Source organism: Pelobates fuscus, chromosome 2 (genome assembly GCF_036172605.1).
Source record: "Pelobates fuscus isolate aPelFus1 chromosome 2, aPelFus1.pri, whole genome shotgun sequence".
NCBI lineage: Eukaryota > Metazoa > Chordata > Amphibia > Anura > Pelobatidae > Pelobates > Pelobates fuscus.
Window position 1 is genome coordinate 364,462,525 of NC_086318.1, and position 26,131 is coordinate 364,488,655.

General features: G+C 42.6%; 2 protein-coding genes across 4 annotated transcripts in view; both read right to left on the bottom strand.

Moving 5' to 3' along the window:
- The window catches only part of KAT14 (lysine acetyltransferase 14), a 36,094-nt gene extending 14,727 nt beyond the window's left edge, over window positions 1-21,367 (bottom strand). For 2 of the 3 annotated variants that reach the window (XM_063443691.1, XM_063443692.1), the window contains exons 1-6: window positions 20,894-21,367; window positions 7,498-7,619; window positions 6,409-6,530; window positions 4,114-4,295; window positions 1,823-2,239; window positions 586-1,136 (exon numbers count right to left, since the gene is read on the bottom strand). In XM_063443691.1, the coding sequence (XP_063299761.1) occupies window positions 586-1,136; window positions 1,823-2,239; window positions 4,114-4,295; window positions 6,409-6,530; window positions 7,498-7,619; window positions 20,894-21,140 (1,641 nt within the window). In that variant the 5' untranslated portion in view covers window positions 21,141-21,367. The remainder of the gene's footprint in view (window positions 1-585; window positions 1,137-1,822; window positions 2,240-4,113; window positions 4,296-6,408; window positions 6,531-7,497; window positions 7,620-20,893) is intronic. The other variant, XM_063443693.1, reaches the window with a different exon arrangement.
- Window positions 21,362-24,293, bottom strand: LOC134587376 (protein PET117 homolog, mitochondrial). Its single transcript, XM_063443695.1, has 2 exons — window positions 24,141-24,293; window positions 21,362-21,548 (listed from the first exon to the last, which is right to left on the bottom strand). Exons 1-2 carry the CDS (start codon window positions 24,234-24,236, stop codon window positions 21,399-21,401), a joined length of 246 nt encoding a protein of 81 aa, XP_063299765.1. The 5' UTR covers window positions 24,237-24,293; the 3' UTR covers window positions 21,362-21,398.
- Between the last annotated feature and the right edge of the window lie 1,838 nt (window positions 24,294-26,131).

A 26,131-nucleotide genomic window follows, 5' to 3' on the forward strand; every position in this document is an offset into this window, starting at 1 on the left:
TAAATGCCAGGATGCCAGGAAATCCTGGCAAGTCACACTTTAGTGAACAACTGTCTATTTCACTTGCTTATGATTGCATTAAAAAAGTCTAGCTAAAACATAACAGAAGAAACATACCTCTTTAAGGAGGGACAGTAATCTTTTGGGAATTAAATCCCATGCTCATCTTTACTTACTTGGATGCCCTCCTTTCTAATGATAACAGAGCTTAACGCAGCCAACAAATCTTACCATATAGTGTCTCACCTACACTAAATGTTTTACTGCATTATTTTGTCTAAACAAAATACCTAATATGCCTTCTAAATAACAAAACTAACATAAAATATCTATAATTTAATCAGTTGAGCATTTAATCAGGAATTAAAATTAATGTAGAAACATCATCTAAAGAAAATAGCATATTTTTGTGGCAAATGGAACTGCACACTGCAGATATTTCCAATTATGTGTTTGAGGTATTAGAGGTAGAAATACAAGTCTCACGATTCTAGAACTAAATGGCTGAAGTTCTTTTTTTTTTTTTTTTTTAAACAGATATATTTCTAATGTCACTGTATTGATTTTACCTTGGAGATCACTTACCTGGAACCTGTCCAAGATCCTCAAGTCCTGGCTTGATGTCTGAAATGCCGGACCAGAGGACAGCTGTCTACTGACAGATCCTTCTCTTGCTCCATACACCCCACCTACGAGGAGCAGGGCAGCATTCACAGCTTGATCCAAGTCAAACAGAGGCATTCCTCGTTCACGTTTTGCTTTACGTACAAGCAGCTTGCGCCTCAGTCTCCTGGCTTCAGGAGTAACAGCAACTGCATTTGGGCAGGCTTCAAGGCGTTTCAAAAGCAACTTCTCTTCATACAGACTTAAAGTTTTATACTGTGTGCTTTTGGGGTTCTCTTTCTCAATAGGAAGAGGTCTCCTTTTGTCATGTCCTCTTTCGATAGAAGGCTCATCAAGTAAGTCACACTCCATCCGCTCTGCTCTTTCCTCTTCACTTTCTATCTCTTGTTTTATCTGCATAGACGTTTTAACCTTTTTTCGACCCACTGTACCTCCTCCTGGTGGCACATTCTGAGGTGGTATATATTCAATCCCCGGATCAATGACACCATCTGCATCCATGTCCTCATCGTCTGTGTAAAAGCAACATCACGAAAACACAACTTAGACAATGTAAAGTTAATCTTCCAGCATGAATCATAACAAAACCCTAAACTGGAAACCAAAAACAACATTAATGCAATTTTGCATCTTTGCTTTATTAACAATATTCTAATCCGTTCAGCATGATTTACAATAAGTCCCTTGTAGCACAATACCCTCATGTTTGGGTACTTCTTGTAGCCACAGCTTTCGATACTGACCTGGAGAAAGTGAACGTGTGATGGAAGACTCATATTAAGCTCAAAACGCAAGTAATTACAATAATGCCAACACATCAAGTTACTCTATGACCTAGGATACAGATCTAGTTTCCCAGGTCATTGTCGAGGGGCATGGTTACAAGTGGAAGGAAAAGCACCCAAAAACACCCTAAGACAGCCTGGTCACATCTATATTAGCTACACACGGCCAATAAAACCATCTAATTCAGTCACAGAAAGGCAATGCTAGGAAAGGTGAGCTAAAAATCTAATGCCATATAAAGAGTTGATCATGATAATAATGGTAGACGTATTGCCCTTGAGTTGTGCACTTAAACCTTGTGCTGAATGGAAGTCAAGAGGATTGTATTAGGATGTAAGATGCTTTTACAATTACTTTTAAATGAGCTACCTCAAGTGTCGTGGTGTGGGAAGCACTGGACTGCATTACTCACCATGAAACAAAGCTTGTGGTGGCATGACATCAGGGATGAGATCAGCCTCCGAAAGTAGACTTGGGGTGGCTGAATGAGATGCAGGAGTACCTGGAGCAGAAAAGTCCAAGGATGGAGAAGGAGATGGGCTTGTTGTAGGACTCCTGTCTGAAGAACTCATGGATGAGAAGTCAATCATTTCCCCCTTCTCAAGCATAAAGTCAGGTCGTTGTCTACTGGAAAGCTTCACAGGAGTAGAAGATGTGCTGCGGTCGGCATAGCCTGCAGCCTCTTTCTGAGCTCTTCTTATGTCCTTGGCTTCCTGAGTGCGTGATCTTTTCTCCTTCAGTTCAATGGCAGACTCCACAGGGTTTCGACTTGCTCTCTTTCGGAGACCTTCCACTGTGATGACAGGCTCCAGAAGGGGTTTTATAGGAACTGGAGACACAATGCATCTACATGACTGAATGTAATACAAGCCTTGTCGGGCACTTTGAAAACCGCGTTCTTATGAAACAATGTGTTGTGTGCCCATAATTATAAAAAATCATCTAAACATGGATTTGCTCTCTATATGGCTAAAAAAATAATTATTCTATAAATTGTGCTAATCAAACTGCCAGCATTGTATATATATATATTTATTAGCTGTACATAATCTTAATGATTTAGCTCGGTGGACTACTGTGCAGCTGGCAAGCTGTGAGCATTGAAGTAAATGCCCCTCTTCCAAGTGACAAGACAGCATCTCACAACGAGAAGCCATGAATTGTGCGATGTCTAAGCTCCACTTATTTCTGTTTTATTTGCATGTTCTATGTTGTGAAGGTAAAGGGATTCCTTCACTTAAGTGTTAGAGCTGGTTTTCACCTTACTGGTATTGTGTTCATTAGGGGGGGAGTGGATGTATTAACGGCCACTCCTTCCATTTAATGGAATCATAGCGTGAGTAGAGGAAGCAAACTTTGGGTAGGTATATTTTTTTAACTATTCATCTGTAACTAGTTGAATATTAACTTTTCACACAAACTGTGTGGGCAGTTTCACTTTAAAAGGGAAGTGCCTGGGTGCTATGATGCAAAAAGAAATGCATCCAGAAAAATAAGGGCGGATTTTTCCAAAGTTTTTTTTAAAGGGCATTATGGCACCTTGGTGCCTGCAGTTATTAAAATAAATCAAACCTGCCTTATATACATTTAAAATGTCAACATGCTAGAAATCTAGGTGAAAGATACATATTGCTCTAAAATATTTTTAAATCCTGAATGTGATCTAAAGAATTATTTAATCTGTACACAAAGCCACTATTTTATGTACCGGAAATCTCTAACATTGTTATAAATAGAGCTTCTTTGTTTCTGATATTCAGGAGCAAAGCTAAATAGGTGCTAATTGAAGACCCCACTATATGGACACCCTGATTGTTGGAATACAGGAAATGAAAACTCACCTTTATACAACCTGATCCTAAGTGCTCCAAGAACAAAGATTGTTTGGTCTATTTTGTGTGAAATTTACTATAATTGTTACATTGTTTTACCGAAGTCGTGCCCATGTTGTCCACAGCAGCAAATAGGAGATAGAAACTAAAGCACTGATTTTATTATTTAAAAATCTCATTACACAAAAAAATAAGCCTGAAACAAACTGGGCTCACCTTGGGTGTTTCCATTCCTGTAAGTGCAAGCAGGGAGACTTGGATGCAAAATTGTGACTTTTTAATCTATTAGTAAAGCCATTAGTCTTAATTAGGGACAAGAAGGTGATACCAAGTCAGTACCAGAAGGTGTGGCTACAAGAGTCAGCAGACAGACCAAAGATGACCAAAGATTTTTTACAAAGCAAAAAAAAGAAAATGGTAGTTGGTATGCAAACCCAACCTGAATCATTTATTGCAGCTATGAACACACAAGTTGAAATTAAAAGAATCATCTTCAATATTATGCAGAATTGTATAGGAGTCCTTCCCCATTCATCTGCCATGGCTATTATGTTTTAATATCTGCTCCAAGCTAGAATGGCACACACTGCTCCTGCTCGTTACTAAGCAGGCTGCATTAACACAGTGTTGCCAAATCTAGGTTGTACTCCCAACAATCTCTTCTCATAATTAGACTGCTCTACTTGCAGGCAGACATGAAAACCTATGAATACTAACAGTTAAAAGATGTACTAGAAAGAGCCAAGAATTCCGAAAAGGTTCCTGTTCACATATGAATGATGCCCAAGAGAGCTTACCATACAGGGTGTTCACTAAAACAAAGATTATATCCTTTGGACTTTATCGTCTTAGTACCAAGAAATGACTGTACCTTTTGTCTTCTGAGTCGTTGTGAGGTACTTTTCTCCATCAGGTTTGAGAATAGGGGGTTTATTGTGAACAAGCTTCCACCATCCTGGCTCCCCAAATTCTTGAGCTCCAGACCGGAAGAACAAGGGACTGCCTACAGACAGGCACCCAGCCACGGTGCTCCACCAAGTAGATGTCTTCTTCCTGAGCGAAAGAGAAGGAAATAACCAATGACGGAGGTCATCGAACAAAGCAATTAATATTCAAGCTTTAGACCTAGTTATAGACACCCAGCTGGCATTACACAGTTTAAAAACTATTCTGCAACCTGAATCGAAGGAGCACTTGAACAAAAAGTTGAGCGGTAACAACATTTTTTTTACAAATAACTAAACAAACCCTAAAGTAACAGAGTAAAGAATATCTAATTTGGTACGAAAATTCTATGGATGACATGTTCCTTAACGCAAGAGAAGGGTAAAACAATGAGAAAAATTTACTTTGATGGAGTTAAAAATGTTCCTGCAAGAAATTTTAGCTTTGAATTTTATAATTACCTTCCAATAGACGCACTGTATCCCTAGCAGTAAAATAATTTGTCTGCTCATGCAATGCGCACAATATTTTCTAACACTGATGGTCATAGAGGACCCAGCCTATCGTTTCATGATCTACACTTTCAGAACGAAGAAGTGCAACAGTGATATTGCATGGCCGTAGAGTAAAGCAGCGCCACTATTTATGAGCAATATAAATCAACAGATGTGTTGTCGTAGTGCTGAAACTTAGCAGCCCATCTACAGGTACAACTAAGAAAATACACTGTGAATTCTACCAAGCATTTTCCAATGCATTATGTATGTAATTCACTGAACAGGTCTCTTGTCACTGTGATCACTGTGTGATCTCTTAAGAGAGATTCATCTGTCTATCAGAAAACATAAGCCAATCGGTGGTCTCCCACTAAAGCTGGAGGAAAAAACTCTGCACACAAATCCATATTAAGTTATGGCATCATACTTAAATGTGCACTTCATTTAACAATTATGCTGTACTAAATGATAAGCAGTTGGGTTTCTGTGAATAGTTTACTTGTTCGTTTTCCACAAAGCTCAAACCAGCAGTTGATGAGGGTACAGTTAAAATAGAATTTATTTTTTTTTTTCTTTAAAGCTTATTAAATATATTGAAACTTGATATTTTATAAATTATGTATATTGATTTATTTGAGAAAATGTAATCTCTTTATCTGGCTGAGCAGACACATTGAGATTCTACAGTTACCTGACCAACTGATACTTAAAGCGGCACTGTCATGGCTGAAACCCCTTTCCCGACTGCACTACATCTAATTGTCTCCGTAGTCACCCCCAAATGCCCCTTTAACCTACCCCCCCATATTACCTATTTTTCCATCTTTGTATTTTGCCGGGACCTAGGTCCAGGGCACCGCCAACTTTGTGTGGGTAGATGAAGTCCCTGTGGGACAGTTAAACACTTGGGCATGTGAACGGGAATTTAATCTATTCATTAATTCGTCAAAAAGACGAATAAATGAATAGAAATTTCAAACAAATGTTCTCTTCGTTCGGTTTATTACAAGGAGGGAGACCTCTTTGTTTGGACCGACTCCGTCCTGGTAATATGTAAAAATTGAAGTGACAGGGAGCAGTGCTCCCTGCCACTTCTTAAGCCCCCCATGTCCGTCCTCACTCTATGGGGGGTCAATATGACCCCCATAATAGCATAAGGGAGATTAAAGTCTCCCAAATGCCCCTACTCACTATGCCGCAAGTAGGGGAATGTCTACTAAACAGTGAGTAGCACTTAACAGTGAGGGGCCCTAAATAAAAATGGGGAAACCTATTGTCCCCCCCCCCGCCCCCACCCATGAGCAGTGGGTGGTAGCCCTAAATTTTTTTTAAAAAGGGGGGAGGGGGGGACACCTGTTGTCCATGGGTGGGGGAGAAGGGGAACAATAGGTAGTCATTAGAGGTAGTCTTAGCCCTGCAAAGTAATTATTGAAGTTTCTATAAAGCTGCAAGGGTTAACATTGCAGGACTAAGGGGAACAGGGACACTGCATCCAGACCACTTAAATGAGATGAAGCGGTCTGGGTGACTATAGTGTCCCTTTAAGGTAGGATGGATACCAAATGGGAGGACTAAAAAGACTGGAATAGAATTATCTATCATAGATTGACCCTATGAGAGTCAGATGGGATTGCATAAGAAAGGTGTCTAGCATCCAGTCAGGACCGAGAAGGTTAAAGAGAGAATGATGTGAGTTTCCACATTAAGGTCCGTCTTAGACTTACCGACTTCCCAGAAGAAACGTCCAGTGTTTCTCAATGAAAGAACAAATGTCTTCCTTCCATCGAAAGTAACCCATTCGACCCGTTCCTTCCAGAGACAGATTATACATAGCCAGCATGACAACCTAAAACAGGAGAGTTGTTTATCAGTGCAGAGACTCCCAGAACCTGATGCAGCTACAAGTTTGCCTGTCTTGAACCAGATATCAGAGGAAGATTTGATCTGATCTGATCTGAACCAGAATCTATCAGGCATGGGAATCTAAGATGCTCCTTAACACAAAATAGATTATTAATATAAACCACATGATAATTTTTTAAAGTAGAAAAAAAAAAAAAAACTCTAAAAGCCCAAAGATATGGAACTCAGCTGAAGAGGAAAACTACATGATTTTACAAGTTTAGTGGAAGCGGGGCAGGTTATGTGACTGCACTGAAGAGAAAGATACATTTGTGAAGGGAGATTCATATAAGAAATTCAATGTATGAAGAAGAAGCCAACTAGGAAAACGTACTCATGATTTGCATAGCAGCTAAGTGATACGTTTCACTGGACAGGTGAGTTTTTAGAGAGTATTTAAAACAATGGAATCCGTGGAAGGGGCTTGTCAGAGTGAGGAAGGGGCTACCACAGGATAGGCGCAGCATGGGAGATGTGATAATTGAAGACATATAAAATAAAGCCACGCACACACAGAGACAGCTTAGGTTTAGAAATCAAAGTGAATTTCCAATTTAAGACCAGAATAGCTGAATAAAAAGCATAGCTGACAGAGAATTTTCCCAGTTAGGCTTTATTGACCTTAAATTTGAAATTCACTTTGAATCCACTCAGAACGTTCACTTCAGTGAATAATCCTGTAAGTTTTTGGAGACAAGACCTGTAAGCTGTTGATGGAGGGACAGGCAAAAAAGGGCATTGATGATCAACAGCAGTTACGTTAAAGAAATCTTATGATGATTTGGAGACCGGACAAAGGAGCTGAGGTGCAAATCAGTTAAGACAGAGATAGCAGTATTTATTATTATTGCCATTTATATAGCGCCAACAGATTCCGTACATTAGATACATATCAGTATTTTGCTGCTTACCTGCTGCCAGGTTAATTTTAACCGCTCAAACTGTTCTTTGCCATCTTCTGAACAAGCAGAGCATATGAATTTGAAAAAGTTATCGCCTTTCAAATAACTTGGTTGATCTCCTCTGAGCTGGACTGAAAACACAATGATTGTATTTGTTTAGAACATGCGTGAAAAATACTTAAAATGCCGCCGGAGTGTGACAAGGTTTATTTAAATTGTTTTAAGATGCATTTAAAAATGAAGGGACTTCTAACATTCAGGCATTTATTATGTTTCAGAGGAGCACAAGGTAACAGATTATTTAGCAGGTTCGGAAGGATATAAATACTAAATGTTTAAGGGAAATAAACATTACAAACTTTTTTTTTTTTTTTTTTTTTAAAGAACACCTAGTATAGATAAGTAATGGCAGTCTGAGGGAAATGGACAGAATAAATTCAACACTTTTAAATACCCAAACTATAACTATTGGGACAGCAAGAAGCACAACATGTTTAATCAGTACTAACAAATAGAGCATTTTCTACTATTACAATCTACTGTAAGTTTTTGTCCCATTGACATGCAATTGGCCTAGATATATTGTGGCCACATACTGGCCCGAAAGTGATAGAGTTATTGGGCCTAAGAAATTAGTGGTCATTGTTGCCATACTAGCCAATGATTTAGAATCATCGCACATATAAAAATAAATGTGAAAAGTGTATAATCCTATTTAAAATCACCTATATCAGCAAACAAATATGAGGATTCACATTTACCATATGGCCCCAGCTTCAGGTGTCCCTTTGGAGGTGGACCATAGGAAGGTATAAATTTGAGGAGATTTTGGGTAGTAATATTACTATAATTCTAATTTGGTATACATGACATACATAGGGAGTATATACATAAAAGCACGATCACTTTAGTTATGACACATTCCATTTTTTTAAAATGTTTGTCACATTAATTTTGCATTATATATATATATATATTTATTTATTCACAATGCTCTTAAAACAGATTATCTAAATATACATTATCTTATTTAGCAATATTTGTCTCAAACATTCATGTAGGACCCACCGATATTGTTGTACTGTGAAGTAGTGGTGGGTTTAACACAATATGGCCATATAGTGTAACTGAATCCCCATATTTGTTGAAATAGGTGATTTTAAGTAGCCTTATCAAATTTAAAAATCTATTATGTGTGTGGATTTCCTTAATCTGTATTATGTATACATTTTGGTCTTTACGGCAGCACCATTCCTGTAAACTGAATGTTTCAGGTGTGCCCCCAATTCCCTCTGTTATTAATACAGAATATAATAATTGTCTGCTTACAATGACACTTGTATCTGAAAAACCGAACATATTAAATTAATGACATTGCAAAAGCTGAAAGAACTTAAATCAAAATTCCTCTAGACTTCCCAACCTAGTACTGAAGCATACTGACTGATAATTTATAGTATTGTTACCATATGTGCGAGAGTACAGCTTTGAGTTCTATGGAGGGTCCCACAAGAAGGTGGGATCCTCAACAGACCGAGCCAATTCCCTGCAGCTGTTACTGGTAACAGCTGGGGAATTGACACTACTTTGTCACGCTCTCTCTTATTATTATTATTATTGCCATTTATATAGCACCAGCAGATTCCGTAGCGCTTTACAATATTACGAGAGGGGGGATTTAACTATAAATAGAACAATTACAAGAAAACTTACAGGAACGATAGGTTGAAGAGGACCCTGCTAAAACGAGATTACAGTCTATAGGAGGTGGGGTATAAAACACAATAGGACAGGAAATAGCAATCAAACAAGGTGGGAGTGAAGCAGAGCTGGAGGAGAGAGTAGAGTGCTGCCCTTTAGGAGAGAACAAGACACAGGTAGAGGTTACTCTGGGAGGCCATAAGCTTTCCTAGATGGGTTTTGAGGCACTTCTTAAACGATTGAAGACTAGGGGAGAGTCTGATGGCGGTAGGCAGGCTATTCCATAGGAAGGGAGTTGCCCGCGAGAAGTCACAGGCAGAGCGGAGAGACCGAGAAGGAGCACTTTTTTTTTTTATTCTTTTTTTTTGTTTGTGCATAAGGGTAACAGGCGAGTTTGTACTGCCACAATAGCTAGTACCGTCGAGTTTGCATTCATTCTTAGTCACTTGGCATTAATGACGTTGCACTTTTTTTTTTTTTTAAAGTAGTTATATAAACAAGATAATATCATAAGCTTAGTAGTGATGGCAATTTAGACATAGACAAACAGAGAAACAGTGTGTCATATTAACTTTGCACAGTTTCATGGGTTAATACAGGAATGTAGGAGGAATGTAGGAGCATGCTAAGTCTATTGAGGCAATGGAGTGTTATGCAGGCTGAACATTGTGATTGTACATAGTCCTATAGATTGTGTAGCGGTTGTGCTCTGTTAAAAGTTTGGCACACGTTTATACTAGTGTTGTCAGTCAATAGGCATACAGAGAATTGCAGTAGGTTAGCGTGTGAGTTGTAGAGCATAGCATATGAGCATAGGAGTAACACTATATGTCTCAGGGGAACAGGAAAAAAGCTATGCCGTGATTGAGGGTGTGTGACTGGTGTGAGTTAAAAGTCATCATTTAGGGGGCGGAGCCTGACTGGCAAGCTGGCTGGACGTGCTCTGTAGGAGCTCCTGCCACAAGAGCCACAAATCTGCCAACTACTCGGGCTGTAATGGCACAATCCTCCTACAAAGGAGCCCACAATATGGGGGTCACCCACTGGAACCCGGTGAGACCAAACCCGACGACCGGGAAGACCGGACGCCAAAACGGCAGCATGGGGCCTACCTTGGGAGGTGGCGAGGGAAGACGGCCGCTTCCCCGCCGCGTGCAAACAGCCGCAAGCGACAATGACGCACACCACCCCCCCCCCCTATGGACCGGTGGGGGAGATCCCGGTCCCCGCCTGGAGGAGAAGCACCGACTCCATACCCCACGACCAAGCCTGCGACCCTGCCAAACAAGGTGGGAGTTGGGGCCTCCAAAATGGCGGACAACGATGCACTCAAACAGCCACAGCACTCACTCAAAATGGCGGCTGCCTGCAGGGGACAGGCACAAGGACGCCAAGCTGGCACACGGCTACTGAGCGACGACCTGCCAGCCCGCATCGACCAACTGTTTGAAGACTTTTGGATAAGGCTGCAGGAGAAGCTGAAACTCGGAGCTGGACGAGAACCGGCACCACAACTATTTGCCTCCTCTCATGTGAGCAACGCCTCTATGGCGCCGAGACCAGGCCGGATTGGGCCCTGTCAGACCCTGCGGAGCAGGGGAGCAAGGGGAAGCCTTAATGCCCCAGACACCTTCGCCTACCCAATGCGTGATACGCCGACGAAAGACGACCCACGCCACATGATCTCCCTCCCAAGATCGGGTAAACGCTTACCCCGAAGACATCTGACAAAGTCCTCACAGGCACCTGCGGCAGAAACCCCATCTAGGCGGCGAACCATACACCGCACACCCCACAAGCTCAGGACACCACGAGAGGCACGACCCCCTGCAACAACTCTACCTGAGCAGAGCACTCCAAGGGGTACCACCTCACCGCCTCACCTACGCCGGACGCAGGCAAACCACAACCGGAGTCAGACACTGCCAGGTTCCACCGCCTACCCCCGGAGGAGATCAGATCCGGCACCGACACGTCCCCAGGTCAGTGAATCGAAAATACCAGCACACACACAAGCATGGGGGCACCTAACCCAGCGACAAAGCCCATCCTTTGCTGCCCAGAAGCCTCTCGACACGAGCCTGCTGAACGCCCCCGGAATACACCAGCCGCACCGACTACCACAGCCCCAACAAGGCATCGGTTGACCTCCAGGGGGAATAGGACTCAAAACCAGGCACAGTACCCTCGGTCACACAGCCCTCTGTGCCCCATTTGAACTCTCACATATGTATACTGGACTAATCTTAACTGCTAGGGCTACCTTAGTGTTTATTAGAGCCACTCAAGTTCTTATCGAAATCTAGCATAACTTGTAACCACTCTCTCAAAGCTCAGGATGAAGCCATAAGCAGCATATGTTCACCCTGCTGTGTGTTAGTCACAGCCCGTTACTAACAAACATATCTCTTGTATGCAGCATGCTCCTTGTTAATAAGCCTGTTTTACATGTGTACACCAGTTGTCTAACCCTACCATTACTGTTATATGCACCTCATAACTTGCCTAGCCTGTACTTAACGGTATGTTTAAGTTTGAATATAAAAACATGATTCAATTAAGCGACTCCCAAAACTGAATCAAATACACCAGTATGCTGGTAAAAGTACCATTACACTGGACACAGCGTCTTAATTTTATTCTATGAGCAGAAAGTGTAAGCCACGTTATTTTAGTTTAACTTATGTTATGAAAATGCTTAAGCAACGACAAGCGACACTGTAAACCGCATAACCCAACCTTATAAAAATGTGCAAGATCAACCCTGTACCTCTGTTTATATGTTTTATAATGCGCTGGAGGATTGCCGTTGGGGTACCTCACAAGCGATTGTACTAAGCTTATGCACTACAAAAATGAAGAATTAAAAAAAAAAAAAAAAGTCATCATTTAAGTAGTAAGAAATTACCATGAGGATGCCTAACAGTTAAACACTTAAACATATAAAAACGATTGAACAGTTAGGAACGTTCACACTTTGAGGGTTATTGTAAAGTTCTCTCCCGCGTCTCTCTGGTCGGCGTCTGTCTTGGCATAACGGTCGGTTAGGTGGGCCAGGTAGCGTAAATAGTCCAGGTGTGGATCGATACAAATCAGTCCGTGAGAGGAGAGCGTGACGGTAACTGAAATGTCTAGGCTGCATATTAGTGGTCGATCACCCCATCCCTTGTCTTGGTACCTGGCTTCTTCGGGATGTGAGAGTCTCGATGGCCCTGATCTTGTCGTGTTGTTTTTCCCATACTTGAGTCGGGTTCCGGTTCCTGCCGGTCCGGCTGCGTGCAGCTCCTCCGCTGGCTCGTTGCGGTGCAGTGCCGGCTTGCTCTTGAGGCCTCAACCTCTGTAGTTGCGAGATGTGCACCGGGAGGCTCACCCTTGCTGTTTTTAATCGTCGGCGCCGTTTAGGGGAGCCACCGATAGCAACCACTCTGCGTCCGCTCTTAGGGCTGGAGATTTCTATGGGCATACTTGCAGAAGTGGTCTGCAGAGTGGAAGCGGCGTGCAGCTTTCTCTCTGTTACCTTCCTCAGCGTCGTCTGTGGGTGCTTTGGACGTTGAATAGAGTTCGCCGGGTTGGGTTTGTGTTTCGCCACTGCTGTTGGCAGTTGCTGTCGCTTCGGCATGTAGGCTCCACGTGTCTGCTGGTTGTGGCTCACCTTGTGTGTCGCTGGAGCTTGCGGTGGCGTCGGCTCTGTGCGGGTGTCAGCTGCCTTGCAGGTATGTTTGTGCCCGCCAGTTGCTCCCTGGACCTGGTGAACAGCTCATCTAAGTTAGCTTCAAGAGTTTGCTTGCCGCGTGTTGTAGAGTTAGGTGCATCCGCCATCTTGGGTGTCGTCTCTCTTTTTCTGCACGAGGGTGTCTCCGCTACCTCTGCTTTGTCCAGGGCTGCGGTCGTCCAGCTCGGCAGGGACCGGGATAACCCCCACGGGTCCACTGGGGTCGGGGGGGGGGAGGCAATGTGAGAGTGCTCCCCCTTCAGCCAGAGAACCGGGAGAGCGGACGCCTCTCCTTGGCTGCCACCCTTGTAGGCCGCAGGCTGCGATGTGGTCGATTCAGCCACGAAGGGTCTCATATCGGGTATCCCCCGATGCAGCATCGCCCCCTGGTTGGGACTATGGCGGTCCACAGCTGGTACGCTTGGGTGGTCGGGCGTTAACACCCAAATCTTGGCCTCAGGCTCAGGAGCTCTTAGCAGGCACGTCTGCTTTGCTCAGCAGGCAAGCTCCGCCCCCAGCTCTTATAGATCTGTGAAGACATAAGAGGGGCTTGATTGTTCAGTGCTTAGGTATGGGTTAGCACTTTGAATTGACTCCTATAGGATACATGAAGCAAATATAAAGACGGCAGAGGGTGAGAGGACCGACTAGAGAGGAAAATTAGTCTGGTGGCAGCATTCATTAGACTGTAGCGGGGCAATACGACTTTTGAATAGACCAATTAGGAGAGGGTTACACTAATCTATGCGGGAAATTACTAGAGCATAGACAAGCTCCTTGGTAGCATCTTGCTTAACCCCTTAAGGACACATGACATGTGTGACACGTCATGATTCCCTTTTATTCCAGAAGTTTGGTCCTTAAGGGGTTAAAGGACCACTATAGTGCCAGGAAAACAAACTTGTTTTCCTGGCACTATAGGGTTATTAAGTCCCCCCCACCCTCAGGGCCCCCCTCCCGCTGGGCTGAAGGGGTTAAAACCCCTTCAGCCACTCACCTTTCTCCAGCGCCGGGCTTCCTCAGAGCTGGTGACCTCTCCTCCTCCTGCCAACGTCAGCGCCAAATGCGCATATGTGGCAAAAGCCGCGTGCGCATTCAAACTGCCCATAGGAAAGCATTACTCAATGCTTTCCTATGTACGTCCAGCGTCTTATCACTGTGATTTTCACAGTGAGAATCGCAGAAGCGGCCTCGAGTGGCTGTCAGGGAGACAGCCACTAGAGGCTGGATTAAACCTCAGTGTAAACATATCAGTTTCTCTGAAACTGCTATATTTTCAGTTGGAGGGTTAAAACTAGAGGGACCTGGCACCAAGACCACTTCATTGAGCTGAAGTGGTCTGGGTGCCTATAGTGGTCCTTTAAGAAAGGGGCAGATGCGGGCTATGTTTTTTGGATGGAATCTACAGGATTTGGCCACATACTGGATGTGAGGCTCAACGGTGAGGCCAGATTCAAGTATGACGTCAAGACAGTGAGCTTGCAAGGATGGACTTTTGTGGATACGACTAACTTGAAGGGAGAGCGGAAGAGGAGGATAAGTGTTAGGAGGAGGAAAGACTAGGAGCTCAGTTTTAGAGAGATTGAGTTTCAGAAAGCAGGAGGACATCCAGTCAGAGATGTAAGAAAGGCAAGCAGTGACACGTTGCAGGATGGCAGGGGAGAGGTCTGGGGAGGAGAGATATATCTGGGTGTCATCAGCGTACAGGTGGTAGAGGAATCCAAATAAGGTAATACGTATGCCAAGAGAGGCAGTATAAAGATAAAATAGAAGGGGACCAAGTACAGAGCTTTGGGGGACTCCAACCGAGACAGGACGAGGGGAGGAGGTATCATTAGAAAAGGAGACGCTGAATGAGCCTTGGGAGAGATAAGAGGAAAACCACGAGATGACAGTCACAGAGACTGTCTGTTTGAAGAAGGAGAGCATGATCAACGGTGTCAAAGGCAGTAGAGAGGTAAAGAAGAATTGGTATGGAGTAATGGCCTATGGATTTAGCTGCGATTAGTTTGTTAGTAACTTTGAGCAGTCTCAGTAGAGTGGAGAGTGCAGAAGCCAGCTTGAAGAGGGTCAAGGAGAGAGATGGAATTGAGGAAGTAAGACATACGGGTAAAGACAAGTCTTTCCAAAAGCTTTGAGGAAAAAGTGAGCAGGGATATGGGACGATAGTTAAAGGGGGGAGGACGGGTCAAGAGATGTTTTTTTCAGAATAGGTACTACAGTGGCATGTTTAAGGTCAGCAGGGACAACTCCAGAAGAGAGAGAGCAGTTGAAGATGTGTGCTAAGGAAGGCACAAGACATGGGGGGAAGAGATCTGATAAGATGAGATGGGACAGGATCCCTAAAGGTGTCCCGGAGATGCTGCTTGTACCAGTGAAGTTTACGTTAGCTTGTTGCGGCGGTGCTCTGTACTGTCTATCTTGAGGCCTAGTGTGGCCTACCTGTCCGATAGGGATCCTGCAGGCCGAATTGCGGCTGAGTCCTGTGTCCTCCCCCCTTGGACCGGTGGGGGTTATCCTGGTCTGTGCTACAAGAGCTCTTGGTGCCCCTGTGTCACCTAACTGAACTCATCCCTGAGACCTGCTGAAGCTTGCACCCGAACACGGAGACTCACTCTAAGATGGCGTACGTAACATTTCCTAACATTAACTCGCCTATACAGCCCGAGGGCGCTCTCCATTACTCATTAGAGCGGTCTCTAAGTAAACTGGATGAAATCTTCACCCGCTTCTGGGCAACATTGGACAATCGCACTGATAGGTCGAATAGGGGAGGAGGAGTACAGGGGCCAGTAATCCTCCTTCAGGCAAAGTTTAACCTATGAATAATGTTCACTCTTCTACATGCCTACCTAGGCCAGAACCTGAAGCATCGCCCATGCAGACAAAGGGCTATCTGCCGTCGGCGATACAGTATCACCAAAGCCTTCTGCCCCCCACAAATGGGGAAGGACATGGACTTCTTAAGACTGAGTCTGTTACATGCAGATGCCAGCCTCAATTTGGACCTTGGGCTGAAAGGATGCCTGGTCTTACTCCCGCTATGCCTGTACCTCCAGTAGCCTCTTACAACAACAATGCATTTCCCGAGCCTAGGGATCAGCTGAATGAACACAAGCTAACATATCTCACAAGTTATATGCTCACATTCAAAACTGCTGTGTTTTTTCCTGTTATTTTCTCTTGTTTTATTAACCCTATGCATACCTTGTAATGCGGGTTTACGGTGATATTGGGGGACCTCAAAGTCCGACCCACTATGAGTACAAAGGTTGTTATGTAGCACCACTACTCGACTGTACATGACATGTCTAAAAGCCAAACTTACAACTCTTGCTTGATATATGTCCCAATCGACAGTTTGATTTAACTGCTTAGCCTGATCTATTTTATGTCTCCACCCAGCCATATACTGAATTACCATGGTTTATTTTATTGTACCTACACTATGCAATATGCCTATCTAAGCTTGTATACTGTTCCTTTAAAAATGGTGCTGAACCCTAGACATCCACTGCTACCCACGCGACTAGCGAAATACTGTTAATACATTGTCTTATTCTGCTTGTAAAAAAAACAAAAGCACCGCAAAAATAAATGTAAAAAAAAAAAAACAGGTTAATTCAATTGCATTTGTTATGTGATTTTGGTAGTTTTTTTAATCTGTTTTCTACCGATCGATTGGAGTGTTGCTGAATTTAGTGCTGTTCATTGGGGTAAACAATATATTGAATGTGACAAATCCCCTAACTTGCAATACTCTCCTATTTGGATGCATTATATTTCTGTCATTTAAAACTATAATAAAAGCAGAATTTTTATTTTTTTCAATAAATAAATTGTGGGGGCATGGCCTGGACACAGAGCAAGCTGGCAACCTCAAAGAGAAGCTCTGCTTACTGAAGCCCTAAATAAGCATGTAGGCAGCATTTGAAAGCAGAGACAGAAGACCTTAGGGGGCTGGCCCGAAGGACAATTCTTTAAGCACGTCAGCAGGTCTCTGAGACAGAGCGCATAGCAACAAAATGGAGCCCTTGTTTTCCATCTCTTCGGAGGCATCAGGAGAACATTCCACCCTCACATTCCCGATGCTTAACAGCGATAAAGAGTAGCATAGGAAGTGGTGTGTAAAGAACAGGGGTCCCACTACCGGGGATCGCAGCAACATGGCATGCTAGTAGGACACATTGGGTATCCTCTCCCTCAACTGCCAGTTAAAATATTACAGAATTCAGATCTACATTACTATGAGAACTTTATCAACAAAGTAAAGGTAGAAAATTACACAGGTGAGTGGAGCAGCCCAGAGGCAGCTTGTTTATAGATAGCGCAGTACTATCCCATTCAAACAAAAGTAAAAGGTCCCATTTCTTCAGGAAACACATTTTAAGGAAAGTTTATCACCTACTCTACAAGATAATTCCTTTCCATTATGCTTCTTTGCAAAAACAACCCAAAAGAGCAGGGGTGGGGGTACTTATGTCTACACACCTGGACTTTCAAGAGGTGTGCATCTGGGAACCAGAGGGCAGGTACATCTTCCTCAAGGGTACTGTTACAGAATATTGCAATACGTTTGTATCTCTATATGCTCTGAACAGACATCAACCCAAATGTATACACCAAGTGCTGACCAAGCTCACATGCTTTCAAAGTTTTCAAAGTACCTCTTAGATTCATTGGTGCACCGTAGCGTGTACCTCAATTAGGTTTTAGAATGATAGAGGTCTTTAAGGGCCCTGCACTTCGTGAATAGTTATAGAGTGTTGAACCCAGGTGTACGCAGCTCCTGTACTCCGACTGAGTACCTCCGTCCTCCTACCTAGCTGCTATCAGGGATTGTGGAAAGCTTCAGCACCCGTTGCCAAAGCTTGACTGGGGACTTTTTCCACCCTGGACCATGCTGTAGTTCTCTCTTTCCATGCAAGTATTATTAATTCTGCCTTTGCCTCTTCAGCTCCTCTCCCAGGCAGGTATCCATACCTTTGTCTACACTGTGAACAGCTACTGCCTCTCAGGCCCAGCTCGTTTTAACTTATCCCAGGAATAAGTGACCAAAGCAGATAGCCAACAGGTCAGAAGACGGTTACTGGGATCTCTGAATAAACCAACCAGGACACACAGTTCCCAAATGGAACTAACACAATGCTTTATTTTAACTCAGGACTAGCCCATATGTGCATTACATCAAACTTACGGTTACAAACTTGAATACAAATAACCAAATCAAATGGGGAAAAATACAGGAACATATTTATGATATTAACATATTTGTAAAGGGGTAGGGACTAGAACATAAGTATAATCCGGGGACTTATATAAAGTTTATTTCTTATGATCATGGTAATGGTGACTACAGTCACACCGGATGGTTGGGACTACACTCTATACTACTTGGTCCTCCACGGATGCTACACCCGGATCAACTGTTTGTTCAACAAGAGCATCTCCCAAACCTCCAATCGGCAGATTTACACCACTATATGGTCGGACCACAGTCAGATTCAGCTAGTATTAGACTCCCCTTTATAAGCCCAAAGGAGTAGTCGTGGAAACTTAATGAAACACTTTTGCAAGATGCTGGTGTCCTTAATCAGACCACACAAGCCCTAGACTCTTAACGAGACATCGGGAATATTGACATTAACTTTATGAGAGGCTCAAAAGTGTGTCATCCTGGCACATTTAATGGAAAGATAAAATACTGAGGGCGATAAAATGCACAAACACAGGAAGGGCACCAGGGCCTAACATAAGGATACTATAAGAAATTCAGAGCAACTTTGATTCCTAAATTCACAAAGGCTCTTAATGCTACACTGTGAATCATGTCCTCCTCCTCCAAACTCTTCAATCCCTCGGTCTCTGTGACACTGTCCTCTCGTGGTTCTCCTCCTATCTCTCCCAACTTTCGTTCAGTGTCAGGTGGACTCAGATATTTTTAAACCCTTGCCCCTCTAATTTAAGACTATGTCCTCTTGCTGTGGTAATTTTTCTTCTTTTAAATATAGTCTCCTCCTTTACTGTGTTGATTCCCTTTACGTATTTTAATGTTTATCATATCCCGTCTCGTCTTTCCTCCAAGCTATACATGTTAAGTTCCTTTAACCTTTCCTGGTACGTTTTATCCTGCAATCCATGAACCAGTTTTGTAGCCCTTCTTTGAACTCTTTCCAAAGTATCAATATCCTTCTGGAGATACGGTCTCCAGTACTGCGTACAATACTCCTAGTGAAGTCTCACCACTGTTCTGTATAATGGCATGAGCACTTCCCTCTTTCTACTGCTAATACCGCTCCCTATACAACCAAACATTCTGCTAGCATTTCCTGCTGCTCTATTACATTGTCTGCCTACCTTTAAGTCATCAGAAATAATCACCCCTAAATCCCTTTCCTCAGATGTTGAGGTTAGGACTCTATCAAATATTCTGTACTCTGGCCTTGGGTTTTTACGTCAAAGATGCATTATCTTGCACTTATCCACATTAAATGTCAGTTGCAACAAAACTGACCATTTTTTTAGTTTACCTAAATCATTTGCCATTTGGCTTATCCCTTCTGGAACATTAACCCTGTTAAATATTTTAGTATCATCAGCAAAAAGACATACACATCCATCACTAAGGACCCTTGAGATAGTGTGATGACGTGTAGATGACTTTCATCATTCATATTGTTTTACGGAAACCAAGGCAGTTCTTTTTCAAGAGATATAAGCCTGAAACTCATGTACGTAATTCGTATTCAGATCATATTCATTGTAATAAGGGCTTAAAATGGTCACTTGCTACTAGCCAGTCTTAAATGAATACTCTAAGCATCAAAATAACTTGGCTTATAGAAGCAATTTTAGTGTATAGATCATGCACCTTCAGTATCACTGCCCAATTATCTGCCATATAGGAGTGGTTTTGTTTGTTTATACAGTCCTAGCCACACCTCCTCTGGCTTTGACTCATACAGCCTGCATAAAAAAAAAAGTTTAATTCTCAATCACAGTGTCTATTATATTCGTTTTATTTCCTGCTGTGTTAATGGGGCTTTAAAGGACCACTCTAGTGCCAGGAAAGCATACTCGTTTTCCTGGCACTAGAGTGCCCTGAGGGTGCCCCCACCCTCAGGGACCGCCTCCCGCCCGGCTCTGGAAAGGGGAAAAGGGTTAAAACTTACCCTTTTCCAGCGCTGGGCGGGGAGCTCTCCTCCTCCTCTCCGCCTCCGTTCCTCCCCATCAGCTGAATGCGCACGCGCGGCAAGAGCTGCGCGCGCATTCAGCCGGTCACATAGGAAAGCATTCATAATGCTTTCCTATGGACGCTTGCGTGCTCTCACTGTGATTTTCACAGTGAGAATCCCGCAAGCGCCTCTAGTGGCTGTCAGTGAGACAGCCACTAGAGGATTAGGGGGAAGGCTTAACTAATTGATAAACATAGCAGTTTCTCTAAAACTGCTATGTTTATAAAACAATTAGTTAACTCTAGCTGGACCTGGCACCCAGACCACTTCATTAAGCTGAAGTGGTCTGGGTGCCTAGAGTGGTCTTTAAGCAGGGGATCAGATATTCTAAATTAAATAGAATGTTCGATAAAGGAACATCTAATTTAAGATTAGATTCCTCTCTACAGGAAATATGTAGGGAGATTGTGCATTTCACATGCAGGGGAGGTGTGACAAAGGTTGCATAAACAAAGTCATTTAACTGTCAGAGATTTGAGTAGTGAAACTGCAAGTACATGATCTATATACTAAAACTACTTCATTAAGCTAAAGTTGTATGGTTGCTTCTAGTGTCACTTTAAAAACTACTAGCCATCGCAAGCCACAGCATACTCATCAGGTCTAAATTTTCACTTGCCAATGGCTAGTGAAAATCTTGAGCCCTGGTTAAGGAAAAGCTGTGCATACACATTAGCGAGCCCCTACTTTCACAAATTTACCAGCATGGAAACAACTATATGGAATATGTATTCCTTACAGGCTACAAAGGACTTACTTGCTGGAATCCATTTTTGACATTTCTCACAATAAAATGGCATTTCTTCCAACCATGGCGAGTCCACCTCATCACCAACATCACTGTTTAAGGAGTCACCACTCTGATCATGAGACAAATCAATAGATGCTTGGTCTTCTGATTCCACTAATAAGAGTGTCTCTCCTTCCACCTCTCCCTCTTCCAAGCCTTCAGAGGTGGATGTCCTTGTGGCATCATCATCAACATGAGTCATATGGGTATCCATCTCACACAGAAAAATACCAACTAGTCCTTCAAGAAACCAATATCAACGTACCTAGTTTACAACACTAGACTAAGAGACCATGAGCATGCTCTAGAGTCAAATCTAGTATAGCATTGAACTAAAGATTATGGTGCAGTTGTCCAATATGCAATGTTCCATAAATGAAGAGAAATGAACTGAAAAAAATATATATATATATATATAAAAATAGAAGGTTGGATGATGTTGAATTTTTTAACATGCCAGCTTCTGCAATTTTTAAGATTTGTTCGGCCTTTCACTTAAGATCATTTTGTCACGTTGAGCCTCAAGCTGTCTGGTCAAATTAATCTGTTCCTCTAAGAGACGGAGGTTTTCCTGTTTACGATTCTGTCTTTCAATGTCCCGATAAACACCCTCACGTAGTCTCTGAAAACCGAAAGGTTGGACAATTAATCAAATTTTAAAATTATTTTTTTACAAATGCATTTATATTGTCATGTCTACACATTTTTATTTAATAACTGTTGTGCTTTTGAAATATAGTAAAAAAAAAAAAAAAAAAATTTAATAGAGAATGTAATACATCATTATGGTCCATCAGGAGCCGGTCATTTCCTCCACTGAGAGCTGGAAGCTCCGGCAAAGAGCTTATGTTAGCTGTCCTGAGCTCATTGGCTGAGAGCGTCAGCTGACTGCTGTCAGTCACTAAACTAAACCCTCAGTGGCTAGCTCAGAGAAGAGAGCATTTGGCTCTCGAAGCTGGGGGGTCACTGGCACGACTGGACCCCAAGAAAATTCTAAGTACCAGGCCACTCCTGGCACCATAATCACTACGCCATGGTGGAATGCAACCATGTAGTTTCACCTAAGGGGCTACTGTACTGTTTGGATGCCATTTAGTTTCTCTGCAAAGATACAGGGTGGCAGAATGAAGAATATTAAACGAAATGTGCATCTACTCATGATGAAGTTTACTGTTGGAGCAAAAGAGGTGAATTTAAAACATAAAGCAGGATTTATGTGCAAATGTTGGTTTGTATTGCTCTCCAAAGTTAAAGAAACGTTAGCTTGGGGTATATGAAGGGTTGGAAGGAATGGAGGTAAAATGCTATTGGCTTATTGTGTTTGAAGTTTAAAGCTGACTTTGAATCTCCCTCATCCAGAATAACAAGTATACCCTCTGATACTAATTAAAGAGTTTGGCAAAATGATAGAAGATTAATTGTATTGCACCTTAAAGGAACAGAAATCTTTAGTCCTAATCTGTTAGTTTAGTTATAGAGTCATTCTCCCTTTTTTCCAATTAATTTTAATAAATTAATGCCTTTTACTTAACCTTTTCTAGTACCGAGGCCCCCTCTGCGCTGTTTACCTAGCTTCCTCCTGCAACATCAGCGATGGTCCAACCAATGCTCCAACTGGAGCTTTAAGGACCTTATGCGCATGCATGCGAGCACCATGCGTACTTTCGATCTTCCCCTACGGAAAGCACTGTGTCAAGGCTTTCCTATGTTTGCTTCCATGTCATCTGACAGTTTTACTTGGTCAGGGCCACAGAAGCGCCATTAGTGGCTGCCAGGAAAACAGGCACTAGAGATGCAGTTTCTTTACAACAAAAAAAACGGCTCAAAGGGACACTATAGGCATCCAGACAACATCATTGTTCCCTTAGCCCTGCAATGTAAAACATTGTAGTTTTAGAGAAACTGCAAAGTTTACATTGCAGTGTTTAGACTGCCTATAGTGGCTATCTGCAATTTGATGCCGTGAAATGACACTGGACATCGTCACGCTTTGCATGAAGACGTTCTACGTGTAAAAAAGAAAAAAGAACATAGTAAAATACTGAGTCAATGATTTCCTATGGGGGAAGGACTAATGTGCATTAGGTTACCCCCAATCACTAACGTTGGGGGAGGAGGAGCCCGACCCAGCCCCGAGTGACATTGGCACTGGAATCAGGTAGCTGAAAAAACGTGCTGTGGGGTGAGTTGCTATAGTGTTAGGAATATAGCTTTATATTACCAACACTATAGAGTTCTTTTAAAAAGAACAAGACAACTGCACCCAGGCTAGAGAGTGTCAGCTGAGCCTTCTAAGCCAATCACTGCCCCAATCCATGACATAAAGCGATATGACACGAGGAGGTAGCATACCTCAGCTATTTTGTTATCGGAGACTGGGCTTCGGAATGTGGGGACCAAGAATATCAACTAAACAAGGAGCAAGCTTTTTTTTTTTTTAAGCAGTGAAGCATGAGCTGGTCCCCCAGGCAGCATAACCACTTCAAGACATTGCCTATAGTGTTAATTTAATAATTACTGCTCTAGGAAGTGGCATGTTAAGTTTGGCATGGCAGATACACTGCAATGCGTTCTTGGTGCCCAGACAGTCGTTTCAACATATATGACCAACCTGTAACAAGGCAATGTCACAAAAATAATCCTTTTAACACAGTTCTACATTGGTGTTTCAGCACTTACAGTTAACAAAAGTAATAACAGAAAGGCCTAAACCCATTGGACGTGGTGGTAACTTGTGCAAAGATACGTTGTAAAAGTAAAAGGTGTTATTTTTTTATATTGTATTACTGTCGATTAGAATATATTTCTGCAGGCACTGTAACCCTGTAATGCACGTCCTACTTTAACCCACCTGGAGTTAGAGAACATATCACTACTGATAATGAATGTCAGTTTCAATGATACATAAATAATAAAGAATTATAACTAGTTATTCAGAGACTCGGGCAATATATAAATAATAAAGAATTATAACTAGTTATTCAGAGACTCAGGCCAGGAATCCATGCACTCATTGAATATTTAATAATGATCACATAATGACAATACAATAAGCGTGCTCTTTGTTGTCCTGATTCACACTGTGTCCCCATGCCTATAGCATGCACCTCCCCATCAATACTCAATCCATATGACCTTTATAAAGTACGTAGAATCACTGGGGCCAAAATAGTGAGAGTAGCAGGAGAGCGGGGTTCGCGCCCTTGACACCCACCTCTCTATCCAGCTTCTGCTTAATGTGGACCCCAATAACCGTGGCCCCGGACAGGAGGACCGAGATTCCAAGGACCACCTTGGATCGCGTAGACATGCTTACGGCTGCGCAGTGCAGTATGGGGGCGTAACCACGGTGGAACGCAAAGACCGGAAAACGACACCGCTGACCCGGAAACACATAGCCGAACTGAGTTATAGCTGTAGAAGGACCCTGTCGTTTCTGAGGATAGGAAATAGCTTGCTAGTTCCTATCCTTCTAATCTAAAGGACCTTTTCGCCCCCTAGTGGTCAGGTCCTGTATAGAGATAGGAACTATCCTGCTCACACTGAGAGAGCTAGTTCCTATCCTTCTAAAGGACCTATTGCTCCACAGTGTTCAGGTCCCCTTAAAGCAGGCTTCCCCAAACACTGGCCCTCCAGATGTTGCTGAACTACAACTCCCATGATTCTCAGCCTATCTATTTCATTCATAGAATCATGGGAGTTGTAGTTCGGCAACATCTGGGGGGCCGGAGTTTGGGGAAGCCTGTCTTAAACTATAGGAACTAGACAGCTCACAGTGAGAAATCTAGTTCCCATCCGGCGAAAGGACTTTTAAAGCTCCAGCTCACACAGGTCCCTCAGGGGTTTATTTACTTAGCCGCTAATTTTAACAAATTACAGTGCGAGAGGCAACATTTGCAGCGTAATTTACCTCAAATGCGAATTCAAAGTGAATTTAAAATTAAAAGTGAAAATAGCAGAACTGAAAAAAATTCTCTAAATCTGCTTAGTTTTTAATTCAACTACTCTGGTGTTCAATGTAAACTTCACCTTGAATTCTCACTTTACTGACTAACCGTGATACCTCTAGAGTAGACTGTAAGCTCCTTTTGAGCTGGGTTCTCGTCAAGCTGAAGTTCCTGTAATATTTTGTAATTGTCTCGTTTATTTTTAACATTCACCCTTTCATAATATTGTAAAGCGCTGTCGAATAAGGTGGCGCTATGTAAATACCAATAATATTACTGCTTTGCATTTTAGCCTTACCTAACTATATGGACATTTGCCACAGCTGAAATAGCTGGTCTGGAAAACCTATCAAACTTGGCTATATTAACAGCGCAGCTATTTTAGCCTGAATTTTGACATTACAGAGATATTTACTAAAGTGAGAATTCAAGGTGAATTTCAAATTTAAGGCCAGGGAAGCTGCACTGAAATCGCTGACTTATAGCATTTTTCCAGTTCAGCTACTTCCACCTTCAATTTAAAATTCACCTTGAATTCTGACTTTAGTTAATAGTCGTGTTTGACACTCTTAATACAGTTTTTAATTGTTCTCAATAAAGCAATTCATACTTTTAGCTTAATATTTATCTTATTAGTCCCTTTTTTTTTGTTACCCCTTTTATTTGGTAATGTGCATGCTTTCAGCCATGCCTCCTTCCCAAATGTCTTGATTTCAGTGGGACAGTACCTGTTTCAGGTTCCTGTGCCATCTTCATTCTCTGGTGTCTTTCTTTTAAAAGAAAGCATAGCACAAGCACATCATTAGACAGGCTTGTACTACACTAAGGGCACTAAGACCATGCGAAGAGCGCTGTAACAGTGCATGGTCGGCCATTAGTGGGCCAGCATGTGTGATTGGCAGGCGGCCTGGTGTGTCTTTTCTTTGGACAGATCTGCCTATCTTCCAGGCAGGTCTGCCCCCTTTGGGCAGAATTTGAAACTCAAGTCGTGTCACTGTCACCCAGAGGTTTCCTACTTCATAGGAAGCTGATGCTGGGGAATATATGCTTCTGATGTTGTAGTAAAGCTCCTTTGGATGGGATGACCTCTAACTAGACATGTGCAATTAGTTTTGTTCCGAATGTAAATTTGGCCGAATTTCGGATGCTTCCGAATTGCCAAAGTGATGAATTCCCGAATTGCCGTAGTCCAGAATTTCACAAGTGCCGAAATTTCTAAATTGCCTAAGTGCCGAATTTCGGAAGTGCCAAACCGAAC

Coding starts and splice junctions, on each gene's coding strand:
- LOC134587376 (XM_063443695.1), bottom strand. CDS start 24,236: ATGTCTACGCGATCCAAGGTGGTCCTTGGAATCTCGGTCCTCCTGTCC. Junction 21,549..24,140: donor AGCAGAAGCTGGATAGAGAG/GTGGGTGTCAAG, acceptor TTCGGTTTTCAG/AGACTACGTGAGGGTGTTTA.